Genomic DNA, 22,074 nt, shown 5'->3' with positions numbered 1-22,074 from the left:
AATATATTCAAAAGTCATTTTCCCCCTATAGAAACACATGAAAATGCCCCTCAAGTCTATTGTCCTGCAATGGGATAAGTCAGTTGATTTCAAACTATGGGTCACGACCTGTGTAGTCCGATATACATGAGACAAATGACTCTTATTAGTCTGTTATTTTAATGAATCTTTCAAAAAGACAATCTCAGGAGTTTAGTTTGAATCCTTTACTGAATGAACTCTGAATCAGTGAATATTTAGAGACTATTTCCTCAATTGTTTTTCCCCCCATCTTTTTTTCAAAAGTTATTTGTTTGTATGTCATTTTCTTTGTTAAAAGTTTAAGTGGGTCCTATAGCATGAATCAGTTTGGGAACCTCTGTCTTAGGTCATTGAAGAGAGAAAATAATTATAGAGGAATTTAATGGTAATAATGCCACATTATTATAATATAAAATATGTGCAAGATTTTCCTGTTTCATTCTCATACAGAAAGCTTGTACACTTTTGCATTTACATGCTTTAAAGCCTCTGTATCTGGAGCTTTAAATGTCACAGCCCCTCTGATATTTCATCTCATCCTCTAAACTCCGACCTCAGAGCAAAGAGGTCATCCCTCACCCTCAGTACCTCACACACCGGCTGATACTAATCTTCATTTGACGAGCCAAAACCAACATCCAGGGTTTACACTGCACATAATTAAAAACTTTCCATAGATAAGACCTCCCTCTTATGTCTATCTTTCTGCCTGTGCTTGCTTCTGTTGTGAGGTCCAAGATAAACACCAGACTGGACTAAGAAAACCCCGTTAGGATGGGCCCATTACTGAGATAAGGGTGTGAGGAAAAATTGTGTTACCACTCTATCTATCACATACTGAACTGATGAGCAATTCCACCTCAACCCTACACCGACAAAAGAAGTTAAAACACCTGCACATTGCCAGTCTTTAGCCAAGTTTGCATAAGCTTAAACCAACACACACACACAATGTCAGTATCAGAAAGTTTTAATTGTAAAAGAAAAGAAAAAAAAATATCTGTAAACAGTACAAATGTTCAGAATGTATCCTTACCTAAAGAGACAGTTCACCCCAAAATGAAAATTGACTCCCCTTTATGTTCCAAACCTGCATGACTTTCTTCTGTGGAACACAAAATTTATTTTCTGAAGAAACAGTTTGGGCATTGACTTCCACTGTATGGACAAAAACCCTGAGACAAAATCTCTTAATCTCTTATGTTCCTCAAGAAAGAAAGTCATACAATTTTAGAAGTACACATTTTTTTTTTTTTTTTTTTTTTTTACTTGTCTACATCTACACTACATCTCTTCTAGATGTAGGCCTATGAGTGTCACGGTATCATGTGCACTAAGCATGCAGTTTAAAATCTATTCAAAAAAACCTTTTTCCTAAAGCTATTGATCTGCGAAACCAAACACCAATTGTTCCTGCAACCATGACAAAAAAATGTTTTCTTAGTAGCCTAATGCTATATAGGCAGGGAACTTATACAGTCAAAGGGATATTAAGCCAAAAAAAATAAATATTGAAAATAAAAATCCCTATGTTTCAAACTTGACTTTCGTGAAACACAAAAAAAGTCCCCATTCACTTTCATTGCATAGCCTATATTGCTATTTTTCCATACAAAGAATGGTGAATGAGACCATCCGTCTGCCTAACATCTCCTTTTGTGTTTCACGAACGAAAGAAAGCCAGACAGGTTTGGAACAACTTGAACTTGAGTAAGACTTTTTATTTTTGGGTAAACTATCGCTTTAAAAAATAGGACCGAGATTTAACAATTAATGGCTATATGGCGACATCTAGTGGTGTAAAAGTACAAATATCACAACATCTGTCTGTCGAAAGCATTCTTTTATGAATCACACGTGAGCCAACAAGAACGCCCTCGAGAGATAGCAATGCAGTTTAATAGTAGGCCCTGTATTGCTACTGCTATTAAACAATAAAATAAATAAATAGTATAAAGCGTAGTAATGCAACAGCTAGCCTGCACATGCAACTAATAATAAAATAATGGATTATATATATATATATGTATATATATATATATAGTACTTTGCAAAAGTCTTAGGCATGTTAATACCCCCCCCCCCCCACACACCCACACACCCACACACAAAAATTGTTTTAAGTCAGTTATTTATATCTTTTGCTGTAGTGTGTCAGTAGGAAATATCAGTTTACATTTCCAAACATTCTTTTTGCCATTAATTGTAATAATCCAGTGAGATTTCTGTATGCACAAGGAATCTGACAACAGTCCATCTGTGATTACATGAAGAAACAGAAAAAACTGAGACAAACTAAATCCAGAAGAACTGCGGGAACGTCTCCAAGATGCTTGAAGAAACCTCCCTGCAAAGCTACAGTACTGTGAAAAGTACTGGCACTTGTGTTAAAATGCTGTAAAGTGAGAATGCTTTCAAAAATAAAATATTAACATGCCTAAGACTTTTGCACAGTAGCCTATGTTTATACAAAATGCTGTAAAGTGAGAATGCTTTCAAAAATAAAATATTAACATGCCTAAGACTTTTGCACAGTAGGCTACTGTTTATACATATATATATATATATATATATATATATATCTCCTTATAAGTTGCATGTGTAGCAGTTGCATTACTACGTTATCACTCTACTATTCTTTTTTAATTTATTTTATTTTTGAATAGCAGTATATAGGGCCTAGCCTACTATTAAACTGCGTTGCTATCTCTCGAGCGCGTTCTCGTTGGCTCGCGTGTGACGTGCAGAGAAGGGCAGAGTCTTCAGTGTAGCGCGGCGGGCGGACCTCTCACGCAGTATGGCAGGTGGGATTGGCATGTAAAACTATGGTTTGATTAACCATAAACATTTTTGAGATATTTACAATTGTATTTCGACAAGTCATAGTTATATTTTGACTAGTCAGATTGGTAACTAGAGATATCAGCAATTATAATTGCACTAGTAAGAAATTTAATTTGAGATATAATTTGAGAAATGTCTTCCTATAGTCAAAAATCAGATTGAGATATCCATAATTAAATTGCTGATGTATTTAGATGAGATTTGACAAGGAAGAATTCCAATTAAAGATATCTCTTTAAGTTATGCCTAATCAAAAATCCAATTCAAGATATCTACAATTTAGTGGCCTGCAGTAGCTAGTGTTCTGAAATGAGTAGGCAAAGTCCTCACAGTTAAATTAATTATTTTTTATAAATCAAATCAAATCAAATCTAATTCATGTCCCAGACACTTAATACTGTTACATTCTCCTGGTTAAATATTACTTTACATTACATTAAAAATATACAATTCTATTTTGTATTCAACTATGTAATTCTTTTGATTAAAACCAAGAATAAATCTCATCAAGTTAGTGTTTTAAGCATTTTTATATTTATTCCAAAATAATAAAACAACATATTTTATTTGTGAACTGATGTTCAGCTGTTCTAAGACAACTTATTTTCAGATCATCAGTCATGCTCAGTAAACACTGGTCACAGACACGAAAATGTAGGCCTCTCTTTAATTTCCCCAAGCTGATTGCTCACTAAAAACCCGCACAGTCATCATGTTTTCAGACCATTTCAAGTTTGATTTCGGCATGACATAAAGCAGTGATATCTAAGTGAAAGAGCTGTTATTTTTCATTAGCCTTCCCATTAACACCATCATTTTGTTCGTTCAGACTGATTCACGAATGCAGAACACGCTCGAAAACAAGAGGCATGATTTATCGCGTTAACCAATCCAATCATAACGCTATGGAGGCATTGCCTCCTCTCACGTGACTTTCCCCCATTCATTCTCAATTACCCCCATCAAATCCACCGCAGGCTTTTTAGGGTGTCTGTTAAAAGTCAACGGGCTCAGGGGAATCAAGAGAGACGCCGGCTCCCGCTGTAACTTTACCTGCTGGTGTCGCTGTTAGACAGTGTTACTTTAGAAAAACAAGTGATTAAAACAGTCTTCAATGTCACACTTTGATATATTTGCGTTGTTTTATTTTTGCAATATGGATTATTTTCTCATCCAATTTTTTTGAGGTGGCACTGTCTCCCTTGACTCTTCGGAGGAAACGCCCCAGCTACAATTGTAATTTTACTACATTACTTTGAGATCAATTTGAGATATCTTTAAATTAGAATGATTCCTAGTAAAAAAAACAAAAACAATTATAGATATCTTTAATTACAATTTCTACTAGTTAAAACTAATTTCAGAAAATAGTTTCCAATGGAAGTCAATTGGAGAATATGACTATAGTCAGAACACTGTCGATATCTCAAATGTAGGCCTATTATGACTTGTCAGTATCATGTTGTGTAGATATCTTAATTCCAATGACGAAAAGTCAAAATTGCAGAATAGATATCTGGATTTGGAATTTTGCCTGAATTACAACTAGTAAAGCCAGGAATATTAGGGATATCTTAAAAATAAGATATTTTAAAGAATGTCAGTAACCTAACAGTTGATGGACCCCATTGACTTCCACAGTAGGGAAAACATAGCCATAATATGGACGTCAATAGGGCTCATTAACCGTCTGATTCTTCAAAATATCTTCATTGGTTTTCAGCAGAAGAAAGAAACTCATACAGGTTTGGAACAACTTGAAGGTGAGTAAATGATGACAGAATTTTCTTTTTTTTCGGTGAACTATCCCTTTAATGCTAAAACGGCTTGCCATACTCGCTGCCCTCTGGAGGAAAACAGTAGGCTACATGCTATGCTGCGGATCTCAAAGGAACCGTGTCAAAACAACAAGCATTGGATCCTCAAGCCAAGCCCCTTTGCGCGGAGACTTCTGTCTCTGCATATATAAACATCCACGTGTACATATCACGTCTTTACGATTAGTATTGCTATAAACCACATTACTTACTTAAATGGTTTATATGGCAGCCGTTTTTTTTGTCACCAGCACTTTCATATTTAAAATACTTAAAAAGAAAAAAAAGTATTGTTACAAAGCACGCTTTTAGGGACTACTACTAATAATAATAATAATAATAAACATATAGGCTATCATCATTAGGTTAATTATCATTTTAAATTCTGACAATTAAATGTCAGATCTCATGCATATGTTTGTATTTAGTATTTTAATTATTCAGAAAATAAGTTGCATTATTAATTTCCTCCACAGTGCACTCGCAGCCTGTGGTCCAGCCAAAGAGAGCTGGAGTATGTTCATAATAAAGACGTCACCCTGTGCTTTGACCGTGCCAACCAAGTGCGCAGCTCTTAACTGTACAACTACAATCTCGACATGCTCACGGACGACCGAGGAATCCTCACATCCCCTGCGCTCGTCAACACAAACATTCTGGCACCGATATCTGCAGTGGGTCCGTAGCCAGGACACCGTTTTTCACTATAGGACGTTTGTTTTTGGGCACGCGGACTTCTTTGCTGCGCACTTGAAGCCGAAGCTGATTCGCGAGGATTTAAAGGAAGGAGAAGCCAGGGACTCTTAAGGTATTTCAAAACTGCGACAGCGATAATAAGTATCGTTATCCAGCATGTGCGAGAGAGAAAGAGCACGTGCGCACGACATGTTTAAATCGTCTCAGCGTGTATCGTTTGCTTCACAGCGTCTCGTGCAAATATTTTCAACGTGTGGCGTTGTTGACGCTTAGCGTCCTTCATTATGAACGCTTTCGTTCGTGGCCCGTGTAGCCTTACGTTATTCATTTTCAAACCTTTAATATTTCATTTTAGTTTCTCGAAAGTTCGAGAAAACAGTATTTGAAGGTTAAGAAATGGTGAAAAGTGTACTACGCACTTATCCGCACCGTGGTGAAATGAGCTCGCGAGAGAGACACGCCCACTTCCAGTGTGTACGCGCGAGCGCGTGTTTTTCAGTGCAGTCACTTGGATGCTGTTTGCATAACCAGTTTTGCTCTCTGACAGCCAACGCGTTCTTGCCATTTCAATTAAGTGATTATCGAGTTTCGTTAATCTTAAATACTAATCTGAATTGGAGACCTTTAAATGGTGTATAATGCGGAATGCTAGTTGTGTTTTGTGAACTGCAGGGGGCAGTGAGTGAGTCCTATGTCGAGTCACTACTGAATGATAAAGTTTGAGTCATGAATGCGATTTATAGGTCCCTTGAGTGTGTGTGTCTGTGAAAGAGAATGAGTCACTTCTGACGGGAACCCTTCTGGAAGGTGCTTTTTATCACATCCCAGAGAATATGTTTCACATGAAGATGAAGATATAGAATCATGCGAATAAATATGAATACATTTTATGCACAATTATTATATGTATTTACAATTTATATATTTTTTTTAGACTGAAATTTCTGGTAACACTTTGTTTATGGTCCAATTATCACTATTAACTGGTTGCTTATTTGCATAAATATTACTAGGATATTGGCTGTTTATTAGTACTTAAAAAGCACTTATTAATGCCTTATTCTGCATGATCATCTACATCCATTAATCCTACCCAATACTTAAATATAACAATTACCTTACTAACTATTAATAAGTGAACTGAACACATTTCATATATATATATATATATATATATATATATATATATATATATATATATATATATATATATATATATATTAATGAATTAAACACACACACACACACACACACACACACACACACACACACACACACACACATTGTGTAATGTATTATACATTTTGGACAGAAATGAATTTGAAATATTTTATTTTACATCCTAACTTGTATTTGTTGTACATTTAATAAAATCCTTAAACATTCAGTTTTTTTTTTTCCAGCTTTATGTCAGTGTTTTCTGAATGTGAGCTAAACTATATGTTTTTTTATTACATACATAAGCATTGCTCCTGCGATGGAGGAGGTGTCAGGTCCCCGGTCCTGCACTGCAAAGCCTCCCCGCAGTCTGCTGGAATGGAAGAAGAGAGTCAAGTCTGAGTACATGAGATTAAGACAGTTGAAACGCTTCCGCAAAGCTGAGGAGGTCAAGGTAGAAGGCCTTTTGCATTTGCTTTTTTTTTTTTTACTCTGTCAGACCTCTCACTATATTTTATTCTGTATTTTTCTTTTTCTCACTTCTCACAAAGTTTTTTATACACTACTGTTCAAAAAAAATGTTTAAAAAGAAATTAATACTTTTATTCAGCATAGATGCATTAAATAGATAAAAAGTGACAGTAGAGACATCTATAATGTTACAAAAGATTTCTATTTCAATAAATTCCTTTAAAAAAACAACAACATTCTATTCATCAAAGATTCTGAAAAAATGGATCACAACTTTCAAAAAATATACAGATTGTCACCATTCCATTCAGTTTATTTCGTTTCATGGACTTTCAGTTTGTTTTAATTTGTCACGTGTCTTTGTTCAGATTACCGCCACTCATCCGTCTCCTTGGTTACCGTCCTTATTAGTACATATGCTTCAGCTGTGTTTGATTTATTATCCTCGTTTGAGTTTACTACTTAAGTTGTTCCTTTACCTGCACCTACCTGTTGGGGATTATATGAAAAGTAAACTTTGTGTTGAAACCTCATTCTTCGGTGTCTTCTTCTTCCTGCCTACATACATCGTAACAGATGACCGGACCAAACATGGATTGGAACGCTAAGTTCCTCAAGGTGGCTCAGGAGAGCACAGGCTTTCTTTCTTTTTCTGGTCGTTTTTTTTGTCTTGCCGTCATCTGCCCTCTCGACGACGAGAACCTGAAGACCACGGAGAATGCGCAAGAGCCCCCCGCAAACGTTGAGGGACCACCCGCCGTGACGTGTGAGCCAGAGCCTGAGGCCAAGAGGACAGAGTTCACCATCGCCTAGAAAGTTGAGTCCTCCAGCCCTGCGCCATCTCTGGAGATGCCCTACCGGGACGTCAAGCCGCAGGTCGAGCAACCATCAGCAGCGCCAGCACTAGAGGATCCTGCGGCTCTGCCTCCGGCCTCGGATCCCTTCGCTCCATCTCGGTCTGGTGACCTGTCGGCTCCGTCCTGGCTCCTTCCACCTTCGGCTCTACTAGGGACCCTCGGCCTAGTGACTCCACCGGGTTCCCTCGTCTCACCGGCTCCCCCTTGGTCTGTCATCGCCCTACCTACGCCACGGACATACGGGCCATCCGTTGCGCTCCATCCCTTCTCCCCTATGGCTGCAGTGGGCTCCTTCCTCCCATCAGCATCACCTCTGTCCTCATTCTCAACGGCATCACCCCAGTCCTCGGGTACTCTGGCTCAACCTATGATGCTCGTCGCCGTGACATTGCCTGGGTCTCTAGCACCAGCGATGTCGCTCAGCTCCTCCAGCGACCCTCCGTCTGCACCTTCGGATCCGGGGCACTCGTCTTCGTTGGTCATCGACAACCACAACTCCCAGAAATCGACAGCCACAACTACCACATCTTGGCTCCTCCCGCCTTCGTCTCCGCTGTGGACAGTCAGCTATGTAGAACTCTGGCTCAGACTTCCTCCACCTGTACCATCTGGGTCTCGTTCTCCTGCCATCACCAGCCCTTTGTATGGTCGTCCTGCTATCATCAGCCCTTCGTCACATCCTCGCCCTCCTCTGGAACTCCCCATGCAGCCCCCCATACCTCCCTCTGTCTTCGTTCCGTTACGGCGCGAGGTCGCACCTTGCCGGAGGGGCTTTCTGTCACCATTCAGTTTAGTTTAGTTTAGTTTAGTTTTCATGGAGTTTCAGTTTGTTTTTATTTGTCACGTGTCTTCCTTGTTCAGATTCCCGCCACTCATCCATCTCCTTGGTTACCGTCATTGTTAGTTCAAATGCGTCAGCTGTGTTTGATTAATTATCCTCGTTTGAGTTTACTACTTAAGTTGTTACTTTACCTACACTCCTTGTCCGGTCACCGTGAGTGCGAGTGCGAGTGCGAGTGCGAGTGCGAGTGCGAGTGCGAGTGTCCTGCTACCTGTTCTGATGTTACCTTTTGGGGATTAGATGAAAAGTGAACTTTTGTGTTGGAACCTTATTCTTCCGTGTCTTCGTCTTCCTGCCTACATACACCGTAACACAGATGTTTTCACCATTGATAATAATACTAAATGTTTCTTGAGCAGCAAATCCTCATATTTAGACTGATTTCTGAAGGATCATGTGACACTGAAGACTGGAGTCATGATGCTGAAAATTCAGCTTTGCCATCACAGGAATAAATTACATTTTAAAATATATTCAAATAGAAAACAGTTATTTAACATTGTAATAATATTACTGTTTTTAATGTATTTTTGATTCAATAAATGCAGATTTGATGTGCATAAGAGACTTCTTTCAAAAACAGAAACAGTTTTACATACCACAAACTTGAACGGTAGTGCATATCTTTTAGATTTTTTTCACCATTCTACTTTTATTTTTCTCTATTTTTCTATGCCATTCTAATTTCGTAAATGTATCTTCCAATGCATGTAATTCAGTCTTTATAACTATTAGGCTGAGTCTTTGTGTGTGTGTGTGTGTGTGTTTGTTTGTGTGTGTGTTTTTCTCAGGCTCTATTCCAGTCGAATCGCCTTAAGATTGAAGTAAGAACTGAGCTGCTGAATGAGGAATGGTCCAAGCTCCGAATCCAGTCCATTCCTCTGTCCACAACCTCTCTGCCCAACAAAAAGGCAAGAATGACACAGCCGGGGACCTTGACTACCACTAACCGCTGTCAGTCATCCTGCATCTGCTCTATGACACTAGATCGCTTTACAGTGAATTGAACCTGCTGCTAATTCAGCACAAGACTGTCCCCTCTAGCTGATTTATGAGCTGAATCAATACATAGTCAGCTTTGCCTTACCATTTTCCAAACCTAATTTATTCAAACAAAATGCCAGTAATGACTCAAGATCAGGTGCCACAGTTTGCCTTCTTATTTCCTGCAGTACCCACTTTATCATATCCTACCTGACAAGTGTTTAGATCAACTTAATGATGTTATTAATGGACTGACTGTGGCACAGTTAACCTCTAATTAATTAGTCCGGGCAAATATTACCAGTAGACCGGTAAAAATGCAGCAAAGTGGGATTTTCTTTTCACTTTATAAAATTGCTCTGTTGCCAAAAATGTATTTGTATGTTTGCCAAGTGAGCGCTCAATATCTAAAACTCCTGTGATATCCACAATAAAAGCAGCCGGCAGGCACAGCAAAGCTTAGTTCTCTGTGGAAAACAGAGAGACTGCTCCACATACCAGCACAGCTGGATCCTGCATGCAACAGCTCTGCAAAACAATACCATACGTTAAGTTCTTTAGAATCACAATTGCAAATGTATATCCACTAGTACACATTTGTACCCAATTTGATTCTTCTAGCTAGTAGTTTGTATCACTGATTTGGTGTAATATTTTAAAGGGATAGTTCACCCCCAAAATTTTTACACTTTCATTATATGCTTTCAAGCTTCAAAAAGGACACAAGAAAGTTATATAGGTATCATAAATGGTCTGTATGATTAGTGCATTATTTTCCTTCTGAAGCCATACAAGCTTTGAGTGATGAACAGACAAAAAATATAAGTCTCTAACACTTTTGATATCCACCTTTGATCTCATTACCATGTTTATGAGAGAAACATTTATGAATTGTGAATCCTTTCAATGAATCAGTTGATCTAGTACACAAAACTGGTCTAAATACATAGTTAAGTCATGAAACTCTTACCGTGCACTGATTTGTTCCTCTAGCGGACTAGCGCAGTGGCATTAGCCAACCAGGCGTACTTCCTAATCCACATAACCACATATATTTCACACCCTAGCCTGCGATCTCCCTGCTGCACGATTATGAAAACTTCTGTTTACCCCTCCTCCTCCCCAGTGCCACCTGTAGAGATCTGCTATAGGGGTTTTAATATATTCTTGCAGCAACAGTACTTTATGCATGTTATTTTGACTAAGGTGAACAAATTCTTGTATTTGCTCAGCAGCGTAGCAGATTTTGTCCGCCAAAATCAAGCATATGTATGTACATTCCATGCCCCATGCCAATAAATGCTGGTTTAATAATTCACTCATGATTGAAATGATTTTGCCACAAATTAGCCTCATCAGTTCAACTTGATTCAAACGATTTACAACTATAATATGGCTTCAGAAAATTCAGACTTGGATTACAGTGCATGCATTGAAAATACTACTTTTATTATGTTTGTACATCCTTTTTGAAAGCCTCAGTCCATATATTTATTGTAAAATGCATGGAAAGGAGTGACAAATTTAGAAATTTAACATTTCTTCTTTTGTTTTCCTGATAAAGTAAGTAATTTTGGTTTGCATTAGCATGATGGTAAATTATTACAGAATAAAAATGTTTGGGTGAAAATTTCCTTTAATAGTAGATAATTCCTTTAAATCTGTTTGTAATCTGAGAAATTCAAATTCAACTAATATAAAATTAATATTTTCAAATTACATTGGCTAATTCATATATATATAACAGTTCTCTAATAGATTTGTGTGACACTTTGACTTATCATCTGTTTTCCTGTGTTCCTTTTCTTTTCCGATCACAGTTATGCATGGTAGAGTTTGGCTTTCCGTCCTTTCCGAACCAGGCAGTTGCCATGCGTCCCTTGACAACTGTTGCTGGGATACCATTCATGTACTCCTGGTCCCCTTTGCAGCAGAACTTCATGGTACTGGATGTGGACAATAAACACACACACACATTAACACATTAAAAGCACTCAATCGTGATCACCATTAGCAGCCTGCGTCTGCAGAATAAGAAGGAGAGAGAAAAGCATCATTTTATGGCACTGGTCATTTTGAAAGTAGGTCACCCTGCAGCAGTGCATTCACATGTTCTGACAGCCCTAAGCATGTGTTTTTGAAATCATCTCTCAGGTAGAGGAGGATGTGCGTCTTTAAACGCCTACACTCGCTTACAGCCACAAATATAGGCATATACAAAAACACCCACTCGCAATACACATTTACAATATCGTGCATTTCTCTCTCATTTAAAAAACTCAGTAATGCAGTGAAAAATCACAGCCTTCTTCCTAACGTCTTTTCCCCCTCTTTTTGTTTCTGAGGTGGAAGATGAGACGTTTCTGCATAATATCCCCTACATGGGAGACGAGGTGTTGGAACAGGATGAGGCTTTCCTGGAAGAGCTTATTGACAATTATGACGGGGTGCATGGTGACAGAGGTGAGCATCACAAAATACTGTAGGTATTTACAACCATTACCAGAGGCGTCACTAGAACTGGACCGAATCTCTTCTAGAAAGACCTGAACGTTTTAAAGACGCAAGAGTAAAGAAAGTGAATAAGTTTCAATAAAAATGGCTTTAAAATTATTTGACAGTTATTACCATATGTTATTCAACCACTTAATCCTAACATATACTACCGTCAAAAGTTTGGGTTTGCATTTTTTGATGGAAAATACAATAAAAACAGTCATATTGTAAAATATTATTACAATTTAAATGAACTGTTTTTGATTAAAATACAGTTTATTCCTGTGAACCAAAGCTGAATTTTCAGCATCATTACTCCAGTCATCAGTATCACATGATCCTTCAGAAATCAGTCTAATATTTCTTATTATTATCTATTTTGAAAACAGTTGTGCTACGTAAAAATTTTTCAGGATTCTTTGATGAATAAAAAGTTCAGCATTTTTTCAATAGTAACCTAAACTTTTCAGTAGTAATGTGATGCTGTTCCAGTTGTGATATCAATATATCATATGTTTGTGAATGTTAGACCGGCAGTGTGGTGTACATAAGTATCTTGTACCTTGATAACAGAAGGAGGATTCATAAACGATGAGATCTTTAAGGAGCTGGTGGAGGCATTGAGCCAATACTCAGACCCAGAGGAAGAAGAGGAGGAAGAGCCCAGAGAGATAGCAGAGAATAAGGAGGAGGAGGATGAGCAAGGCATGCAGAAAAGTGCTGCAGAAGGACCAGAGGAGTCAATAGTTGGCTTTTTCAAGAGAAAGAGGAGCACTGCTGAAGGTGAGTTTGTTTTGAACAGAAAAAAAATAAAAAAAATAAAATTGGATAAAGCTATTATTTGTTTGTTTAAATTATTTCATTTAATTGTATTCATTTTTAAAGGAAAGTTGAGTTTACTGACTAATAACCTGAATTGTGTAATGCTGTTGTGTTTTTTGTATTTTGTATTTTGTACAAAACCAATTGTATTTTGATCTTTAAACCAATAAATAAATTAAGTTTAATGGCCATATGTTGTGTCAAATTACCATAGAATTAGGGCTTTTAAAAGACAATTTGCAGTTGAATTTCACTGGTTGAACAACAAATAGACTTGAACGCACATGTGTTGCCCATCAGTGTATATGTGTCTGCATGCAATTGTTTGCTCTGAGCGTCGCCTCTATTCCCTGTGAGAGCTGGGTAAACCTGTTTGTTCACTCAGTTTGTTTTAGGCCAGAATCCCATTACACTGCACACTGACCCTTACACCAGAGCAGGGGAAACATGCACACACACACTTAAACACTAGTCTGCTTTTACTTTATAAGTCAAATTCCGGACAATGCTGATTTTATTCATGCTTTTCCATCACCAGGAAGAGAGCTGTCCACCAATAAGAAGATTCCTCACGACAAGATTTTCTCAGCTATTGCGTCCATGTTTCCATACAATGGCACCATGGAGGAGCTGAAGAACAAGTAGGCCACACTATTGAACATCTGAACTCTTTGTGTGTGTGTGTGTGTGTGTGTGTGTGTGTGTGTGTGTGTGTGTGTGTTTAGACTTCCCTTTTAGAAAGGAATGAGATTAGAATGTGAAGCAGGCCGGATTCAAACCTGCCTCTCCCAAATGTGCAACATGTAGAGCGTGTGCGCCGATCCCACAACATCTGTCAACATCTGATCTCTTTAATAGTGAAACTTTAGTATGTAAATATGAACTGTGTATTTTATTAACTCTTTTCAAATGTTTCTTTCTTTTCTAATTCTGAACACTCCCCTGTCTTCCATTATTTGGACAAACAGGAGAGCTTGTTTTAGATGGATTTTCAGTTCAGTCCAGTTAAATCCAATTAATTTCAGTTTAACTTATTTTGATTTAATATCAAAGTTGCACACAATGTGAACCATGCAGTCCCCCCAAAATAATCTTTATTCAACAAGCTTATACAACCATAATGGCAAACCTAACATGCATGCACATTCTTCACTTGAGTAGGAAAGAATATGTCATGCCAATTTAAAGCCGTGGTAAATGAAGGTTCATGGGAAGCTCCTCTGGCTCTGCTGTCAGCTGGCTGTGCAGCCCTCGCAGCAGCAGTGGAAACAAAAACCCGTCACAGTCTGCATTATCATCCAACTGTTTACTGTTTCATGTCATCATTGTTCATTCCACCAGCTGTGCTCATTTTATTTCTTTCCGCTGGCTTGGGGAAATCTGTGGGCGAGAGATGTATTAAATGCCCTGATTTGTTATTGTTAAACTAATTCAGTACTTTAAAGGGACAGGTCATCCATTACAGAATATTCTGTCATCATTTTATTCACCCCAAACATTATTATAAATTTTTTCTTGGAACAAAAAATACATTGAATACACATACAAAATATAAATTACACACAAAATTACAGTTCATACCACGGTTGTTAATATTGTTTTTTGAACAGCACGAGGGTCAGCAAGTAGGCTTTAAGGAAAGTGTTATCCTTAATTTTTTGGGTGAACTAATGCTAAAAGTATCTACTGATCTTTGACACCATAAAAATAGGACACTAGGACAAATTGATTCACAGACTCTAAATCCTCATATAATGCACTGTTCTCCCACATACACTACCATTCAAAGATTAGGGGTCAGTAAGTCTTTATTTCGTGAATACTTTTATTGACAAAAGATCAATGATACATACAATTATCAAAAGTGACAGTAAAGACATTTATAATGATACAGATTTATACTTCAAATAAATGCTGTTCTTTTGAACTTGCTATTCATCAAATAATCCTTAAAATACGAATCATGGTTTCCATAATAATTTTAAGCAGCACAACTGTTTTCAACATTGATTATAATAATATTAAAGGTTTTTTGAGTAATGATGCTGAAAATTCAATTACATTAATACATTTAAAATATATTCAAATAGAAAACGGTTATCTTAAGTTGTAATAATATTTTACAATATTATTTACTGTATTTTTCAAATCAAATAAATGCAGCCTTGGTGAACATAAGACCCCAAACTTTTGAACAGTCTAAATGTAGATTAGCATTTCTCATTTCATGATACATTCTCAGTCAGGGCGAGAAAGGGACCCCACGTTTTCATATACAGCTCATGACGTCCTGATGCTCTGAATATCACGCGTTCGTGCAGTTTTAGATTTGCAATTTTGTTTGCTGCTATTGCAAGTAATAATGTAACTGTATTTTTCTCTCTCTTGCAGATATAAGGATCTCCTGGAGCCGTCCAGCCCTGTGAAGTTGCCTCCTCTCTGCACGCCCAGCATAGACGGCCCCTTGGCCAAATCTGTTCAGAGAGAGCAAAGTCTGCACTCTTTTCATACACTTTTCTGTCGCCGCTGCTTTAAATACGACTGCTTCTTGCACCGTAAGACATTATAATGTTCTTCTCTAGTCTGCAATGCAAATTATTTTGATGTTTTATTGTCATATTGTACAGTCTTGATCGGTGAATCAAACATACAGATAGCTGTTTAAAACAGCCATTAAAGTTAGTCTCAAATGATCTGATCACAAGTGGTCAGCCAAGATTTATACTACAAATGTGATGTAGTCACACATGTTTTTGACTGCCTCCAAATGGGCCTTCATGTTGTTTGTGCTCAGCATTCCATGCATCTCCTAATGTATATAAGAGGAAGAATAAAGAGATCCGAATGGAGACAGAGCCCTGTGGACTGGACTGCTTCCTGCTGCAGGTACAGTTTTCTAACGATTTCATGACTTTACTGTACGTTTATAATTGAATTAGAACCTATTTACTTATTAATAATCTTTATCTTTCACCCTTCTTTGGTCACAGAAAGGGGCAAAAGAGTTTGCTGATCTAAACATACTGAGGTCTCAAAGGCCCCGGCATCGACGCCGACAGCCCCGCCCCTCAAGTTCATGTGGCCGCACAGGCTCCGGTGAGGAGGGAAAAGAAGGAGACAGCGAACACGATACCACCAGTTCCTCAGGTACACACACCGATGTGCATAAACACAAACATACAAAACAAAATGTGCATATCCACACCTTAATGTACAGTCACAGTGGATAAAGGGTTAATAAAGACCAAAATAACACACAGGCAAACTTTCCATTGCTAAAAATAGAATTGCCATAATAAAAAAAAGAACTCTTGTCCCATTGAGGTGAGTTGTAAATGGAAGCTTGTTTCCGCCACAGAATAAAAAAAGAAAAAAGGTTATTGCAACTTTTTATGTCACAATTCTGACTTTTTTTTTCTCAGAATTGAGAGTTAATATCCCGCAATTCTGACTTTATAAGACTCAATTGCGACTTTATATCACGTAATTCTGAATAAAGATGTAAACTCGCAATTGTGAGATGAAAAAGTTGCAGTTATCTTTTAAAATGTTTTATTCTGTGGCAGAAACAAACTTCCATATTTGTTTGACTGTATTGCACCAGAGACTGAAAATGGTTATTGGAACACAAGAACATTATTATTACCTGCTTACTAAGGCAGTTTTTATAATTTTTTCCCATTGGATGATAAAATGAGCAAAATGACCATTCTGGTTATCAGCTGATATTAGGCAAGGCAAGTTTATTTATATAGCACATTCCATACACTATGGCAATTCAAAGTGCTTTACATAGAGAGGAATACAAAATATCGTTATCAGTTAGTATTGCATATTTGATTGTTCATAATCTAATGCATCCTTGCTGAATAAAAGTATTAGTATCTTAAAAAAGAGACACCTAACTTTTCTATTCAGTTCTGATTTACTTTAGTAAAGATTCATCCAACACACTGGTAGACTGACATAATGTTTTGGATAAAAACCTCACATTTACCTGTGTGAATGTTCGTGTGTCAGAGAGTAACTCTCAGTGTCCCAGTCCCACCAAACTGAGACCAGGAGAGGAAGGAGCAGAGGAGTCCAAGCCGCCTCCTCAGTGGGGCGGAGCAGAGGAGTCTCTGTTTAGAGTCCTGCACGGCACATATTTCAACAACTTCTGCTCTATTGCACGACTGATTGGCACCAAGACGTGTAGAGAGGTATGTTCAAAAATGACAAAGAACAGGTGGTCAAATATGTAACTTTTGCTTGTTTGATGATGTACCTTTGTAAAGGAGTACATTACTGCAGATTTAAAGTGAATGCAATTATATTGAAAGTGCAGAAAATTCTACAGAATTTACTCAAAAGCAAAGACTGTTTAAATGTAGGGCTGTGTGCATGTGTGCCTGTGAGTTTTTCCCAGAAAGACATGTGGTTTGGCTAACTGGAAATGTGATTACCTCAAATCGTGTGTTTTTCTTTTATTTTGGGAATGGTCCAAATCTTTTTCTAGAAGAGCCTTGTTTTGAGTGTGTGTGTGTGTGTGTGTGTGTGTGTGTGTGTGCGAGCTCATATGGCAAAGATCAACATGATAATGAGTGGTTACGTCTCAGTTGGGTTTCAAAGTACTGACTAACGCCCATTAAGTGTTGCGGTGTGTGGGGGGGAATGTACATGTTGCAATGCTCTGTCTGTGCTTATGTCTCTATGTGTTTGTGTCAGGTCTACGAGTTTGCAGTGAAAGAGATGCTGATTCACCGTGTTCCCCTGGAGGATGGTGGGATCTCACCTCAGAAGAAAAAACGAAAGCACAGGCAAGATGTTCACACACTCTCCACTTTCACCTGCCAATCAGATTCATGCTGTAGTAAGATACTAACATCCGAAGATACAAAATACGAACACTAGTTCAACAGTGTTTTTGTTTTTTTTGATAGATTATGGGCAAAGATACAGCTGAAGAAAGGTAAGACTCTCAACTGAGACACCAGACTGAGACGTGGTTTCAGTGGCTTGGCAGGTTCAGGAATGGACAAACAGAAGGAAAAGTCATGGAGGCTTCTATAGTTGGGGCGATTGTGACATTATGGCTGGCGATTAGTAGTCAGACAAATTATTGCAATTATTAAATTAATGGTCTGTTTTGTTTATGTGCATTACATTTGTAAGCTTATACAACATGGCAAAAGGCCTATTATCTGTAGTCAATATAATTCAGTTCTAAAAAATGAAATTCTACTACATATTCTTATTGAATATACAAAATTGCAGTAACGTTTTACAATAGGTTAAAAAAAATTACAGTTAGTTAATGCATTAGGTATTATGAAATAACAGTGAACAACAATTTACAGCATTTATTTATCTCTGTTAATGGTAGAAATGTTTGTTTGTTTTTCTTTTCTTTTTTTAATCTTTATGCAGCAATCACAAATGACTAGAAACATAATGGAATTTCTTTGTTCAAATTGCATGGGAACCTTGGTTATTACTCTTCTTTATCTCCCTGTTTGTTGTGCAGACAACTCATCCAATCAAGTGTACAATTATCAGCCATGTGACCACCCCGAGCACCCGTGTGATAGTTCCTGTCCATGTGTGGTGACACAAAACTTTTGTGAGAAATTCTGCCAGTGCAATCGAGAGTGTGAGTTCAACACAAATGAACATGCACACACATGCAAATACATGAAGTATAGACATGAGTAATGAGTTCCTTAATATCTGCACACCACTAGGGGGCGACAACAAAACAACATCAGATCACTAGTGATGCATTGCGGTGAAGAAATTAAACACTTTCTTTAAAAAGTCCCCATACCATTTTGACCTTCGCTCAAATTAAGTCATTTTGAACATTTATTTATTTTATTTTAGTTACATCTCAAACATTCACAGGTCACTCTGACCTAGTTTTGCTCTGTGTTTTGGTTCTAGGTCAGAATCGGTTTCCTGGCTGTCGCTGCAAGACTCAATGTAACACCAAGCAGTGTCCGTGTTACCTGGCGGTGCGGGAGTGTGACCCTGACCTCTGCATGACCTGTGGGGCCGCAGACGCCTGGGACAGCAAACAGGTCTCCTGCAAGAACTGCAGCATCCAGAGAGGACACAAGAAGGTATGAATGAACTACTTTTCAGTGACACTGAATAATCAACACGTGTGTCTGTCTGTCTGTCTGTGATGGACAGTAACAAATGTATGCACTAATCTTTCTTATTAGTGCTGACTTCTGACTAGTGCTGGCTAGAAAATATATGTGTGGTGCATCAATCAGTACTTTTTACTTTTACTGGAGTAATATTTGAATAGGGTAATCTATACTTACTCGAAAGTACTTGATTTGTGTACTTTGTCCACCACTGCTATCTGTCTATCTATGTAGTTTCCATCCAGTATGGTATATGCTGACAATCAAAGTGAAATAACTGAAGATGCTTTAGTCATGTGAATGTTGTTTAACCTGTTTGCCAGCACCTGCTCCTGGCCCCATCTGATGTTGCAGGGTGGGGTACATTTATCAAAGAGCCAGCCCAGAAGAACGAGTTAATCTCTGAGTACTGTGGAGAGGTGTGTGGAAATAAGCATTAGATTCTGTGATTCTTCTGTTACATTCTTAGTGATCTGATTAATGCATTGTGTGTGTGTGTGTGTGTGTGTGTGTGTGTGTGTGTAGCTTATTTCCCAGGATGAGGCAGACCGGAGGGGCAGAATCTATGACAAGCACATGTCCAGCTTTCTGTTCAACTTGAACAATGGTACTGGCTTGATTCATTATGTTATGTTATATTATATTATATATTGTATTATATTATATTATATTATAAATTGGTTTTCACAAGTGTTTTCATTTTATTCCAGACTTTGTTGTGGATGCCACTCGAAAGGGTAATAAAATACGATTCGCCAACCACTCTGTCAACCCCAACTGTTACGCAAAAGGTACTTTATTTCATCGTATAATTATCAATGTGCAAAGACAACACTGAATTGAAGCTATTAATCATGTCTGACACTGGTTATTATTGCAGTTGTCATGGTTAACGGTGATCACCGCATCGGAATCTTTGCCAAGCGCTCCATACAACAAGGAGAAGAGCTCTTTTTTGATTACAGGTAGGTTTTGTTAAACACTCATATATGCAATCTAATGAGATTGATGATTTTGTGATGTTATTTAATTTTTTCTGTTTCTTAGGTACAGTCAAGCGGATGCATTGAAGTATGTGGGCATTGAGAGGGAAACCGACATGTAGATATGCATCTTGAGCGTGTCCGCATTTAGCTGGTAACATGTTTGCCTACCCACAATGCTTTGCACTTCACTGAGGGTGAGATTTAAGAATTCCCATGAGGCATGATTTTGTAACGACATCACAGATCTGATGATGCATTCAGAGGGTGATGTCACTATCTTAACCTGTGGTTTAACTGAATTGTCTGAACAAGCGTTTTTGTGTACTTTTTTTGTGATGATGTTTGTAATGACATTGAAGAAACCAAAAGGCGTCCTCAAATCGACAAATCCACTCCTCCACATTTGCACTATATCGCCAATTCCACAGGATATTGATAGGTGGCATCATTTTCTCTGTCATGGAAGGAAGAATGCCAGTTCAGACAATTGTTTTGAAGTTTTTTTTTGTTTTGTAATACATTCAATCTCTCCGTTCAAAAGGCTCTGTAAACCGTTTAAAAAAAATAGCTATAACCTCTATATGCTCAGTATATATTAACTGAAAACTGAATGCATCACACCTAGCCGTTGTTGTTGTTCTGGTCAAAATATTCGGTAGTGCAAAACATCAAGCAATATTTCATTGTTACATTTGCACTTATAGTCAGTCAGGTCAGTATCTTCTCTTTCTAGAATAAACTTCAGTAAACTTGTCTGCAACCTGATGTCATTTGATGTTAGCCTGTTACTGTAATGTGCATTGCTCTTGCAGTCCCTATCTATCTATCTATCTATCTATCTATCTATCTATCTATCTATCTATCTATCTATCTATCTATCTATCTATCTATCTATCTATCTATCTATCTATCTATCTATCTATCTATCTATCTATCTATCTATCTATCTATCTATCTATCTGCTTGCACAAAGCTGGCTCATGTTGTCAGATTACTATTCTAACTAACATAGCACTAAGGCAGTTAATCTTCATTTCTGCTTAAACTGTATGAGGTTAAATATTGTTAATGTTGTGTAGAAATAAACAAAACAAGTAACCATATAAACCGACAGACTGAATGTGAACTGTGAGCTAAAGGATATTGTTTAGCAGGCTTTTTTAAGAGTGAGTGTACAAAATAGGCCTAACAAGGGTTAGGGTTTTGGTTTCATTGTACCATTTTATGTAAAATAAAGAGCTAAACCAAATGACCATATTTGTTTAATATGCCCTGGATTGTAACGACACTTCACGTGTCCACTAAATGGAAATATGGAAAATATGCTGAGAAAATAATTCCTAGTGTCTTGTAAATTTAGTTGCATTTTTATCTGAACTATTATGTGCTTTATATTTATCCCAAAACATTGAAGCCCACAGAAAATAGCTTTCTGAAAAAGTCGAGTGCAATCGGATGTGTGTAAAAGCAAGTATACATGTAGAAAATGTAGTGATGTGTTTGACACGTTTAACTCAAGGCATGAATTATGTCTGCGTCTGTCTGAAATGATTCATTATAGAAAGAGTCCGTTTCCTTCAGACTTTTTATTAAAGTGTCATTTGGGATGTGTTGTTTCTACAGTCATGGTCATTTACAGTGAGAATGACAATCAAAACCAGAACTAAAGAATGAAGAAAACTCTAAATGAAACACCTTGTCACACCTGACCACAAAGCTGAAATTACCTCCTTGTAAGACTTTGAGGGATTGCATTATAATGTTTTTGTCTGATCTCACAAAGCTAGTTGATCTTTTGCCTTGGGCGTTATCACAGGAATTATTTCGGCAGATGTTTCACATTCACAGGACCTACAATTACCCTGAATCAACCTCATGGGCACAGTGGTAATAAAAGATGATTGCGATAAGACTGAATCTGCAACCTGTGTGTTAGTAGCTCTAAAG

The 22,074-nt window shown here is 37.6% G+C and overlaps 1 protein-coding gene across 1 annotated transcript; it reads left to right on the top strand.

The window, feature by feature from the left end:
* Nucleotides 1-5,236: 5,236 nt before the first annotated feature.
* On the top strand, nucleotides 5,237-21,734 carry ezh1 (enhancer of zeste 1 polycomb repressive complex 2 subunit). The gene is made up of 20 exons (XM_082179941.1): nucleotides 5,237-5,490; nucleotides 6,843-6,990; nucleotides 9,497-9,616; nucleotides 11,510-11,632; nucleotides 12,035-12,152; nucleotides 12,759-12,968; nucleotides 13,546-13,648; nucleotides 15,399-15,562; nucleotides 15,802-15,893; nucleotides 15,998-16,154; nucleotides 17,028-17,209; nucleotides 17,715-17,806; nucleotides 17,930-17,958; nucleotides 18,514-18,639; nucleotides 18,930-19,108; nucleotides 19,465-19,560; nucleotides 19,667-19,748; nucleotides 19,852-19,932; nucleotides 20,022-20,106; nucleotides 20,189-21,734. The coding sequence occupies exons 2-20, from the start codon at nucleotides 6,856-6,858 to the stop codon at nucleotides 20,244-20,246; spliced, it is 2,232 nt and encodes a 743-aa protein (XP_082036067.1). The 5' UTR covers nucleotides 5,237-5,490; nucleotides 6,843-6,855; the 3' UTR covers nucleotides 20,247-21,734.
* The last annotated feature ends 340 nt before the right edge of the window (nucleotides 21,735-22,074 follow it).

The sequence above is a fragment of the Leuciscus leuciscus genome (assembly GCF_965113295.1).
Source record: "Leuciscus leuciscus genome assembly, chromosome: 1".
In the NCBI taxonomy this organism is placed as follows: Eukaryota; Metazoa; Chordata; class Actinopteri; order Cypriniformes; family Leuciscidae; genus Leuciscus; species Leuciscus leuciscus.
This window is presented reverse-complemented; position numbering and strand designations above follow the sequence as displayed.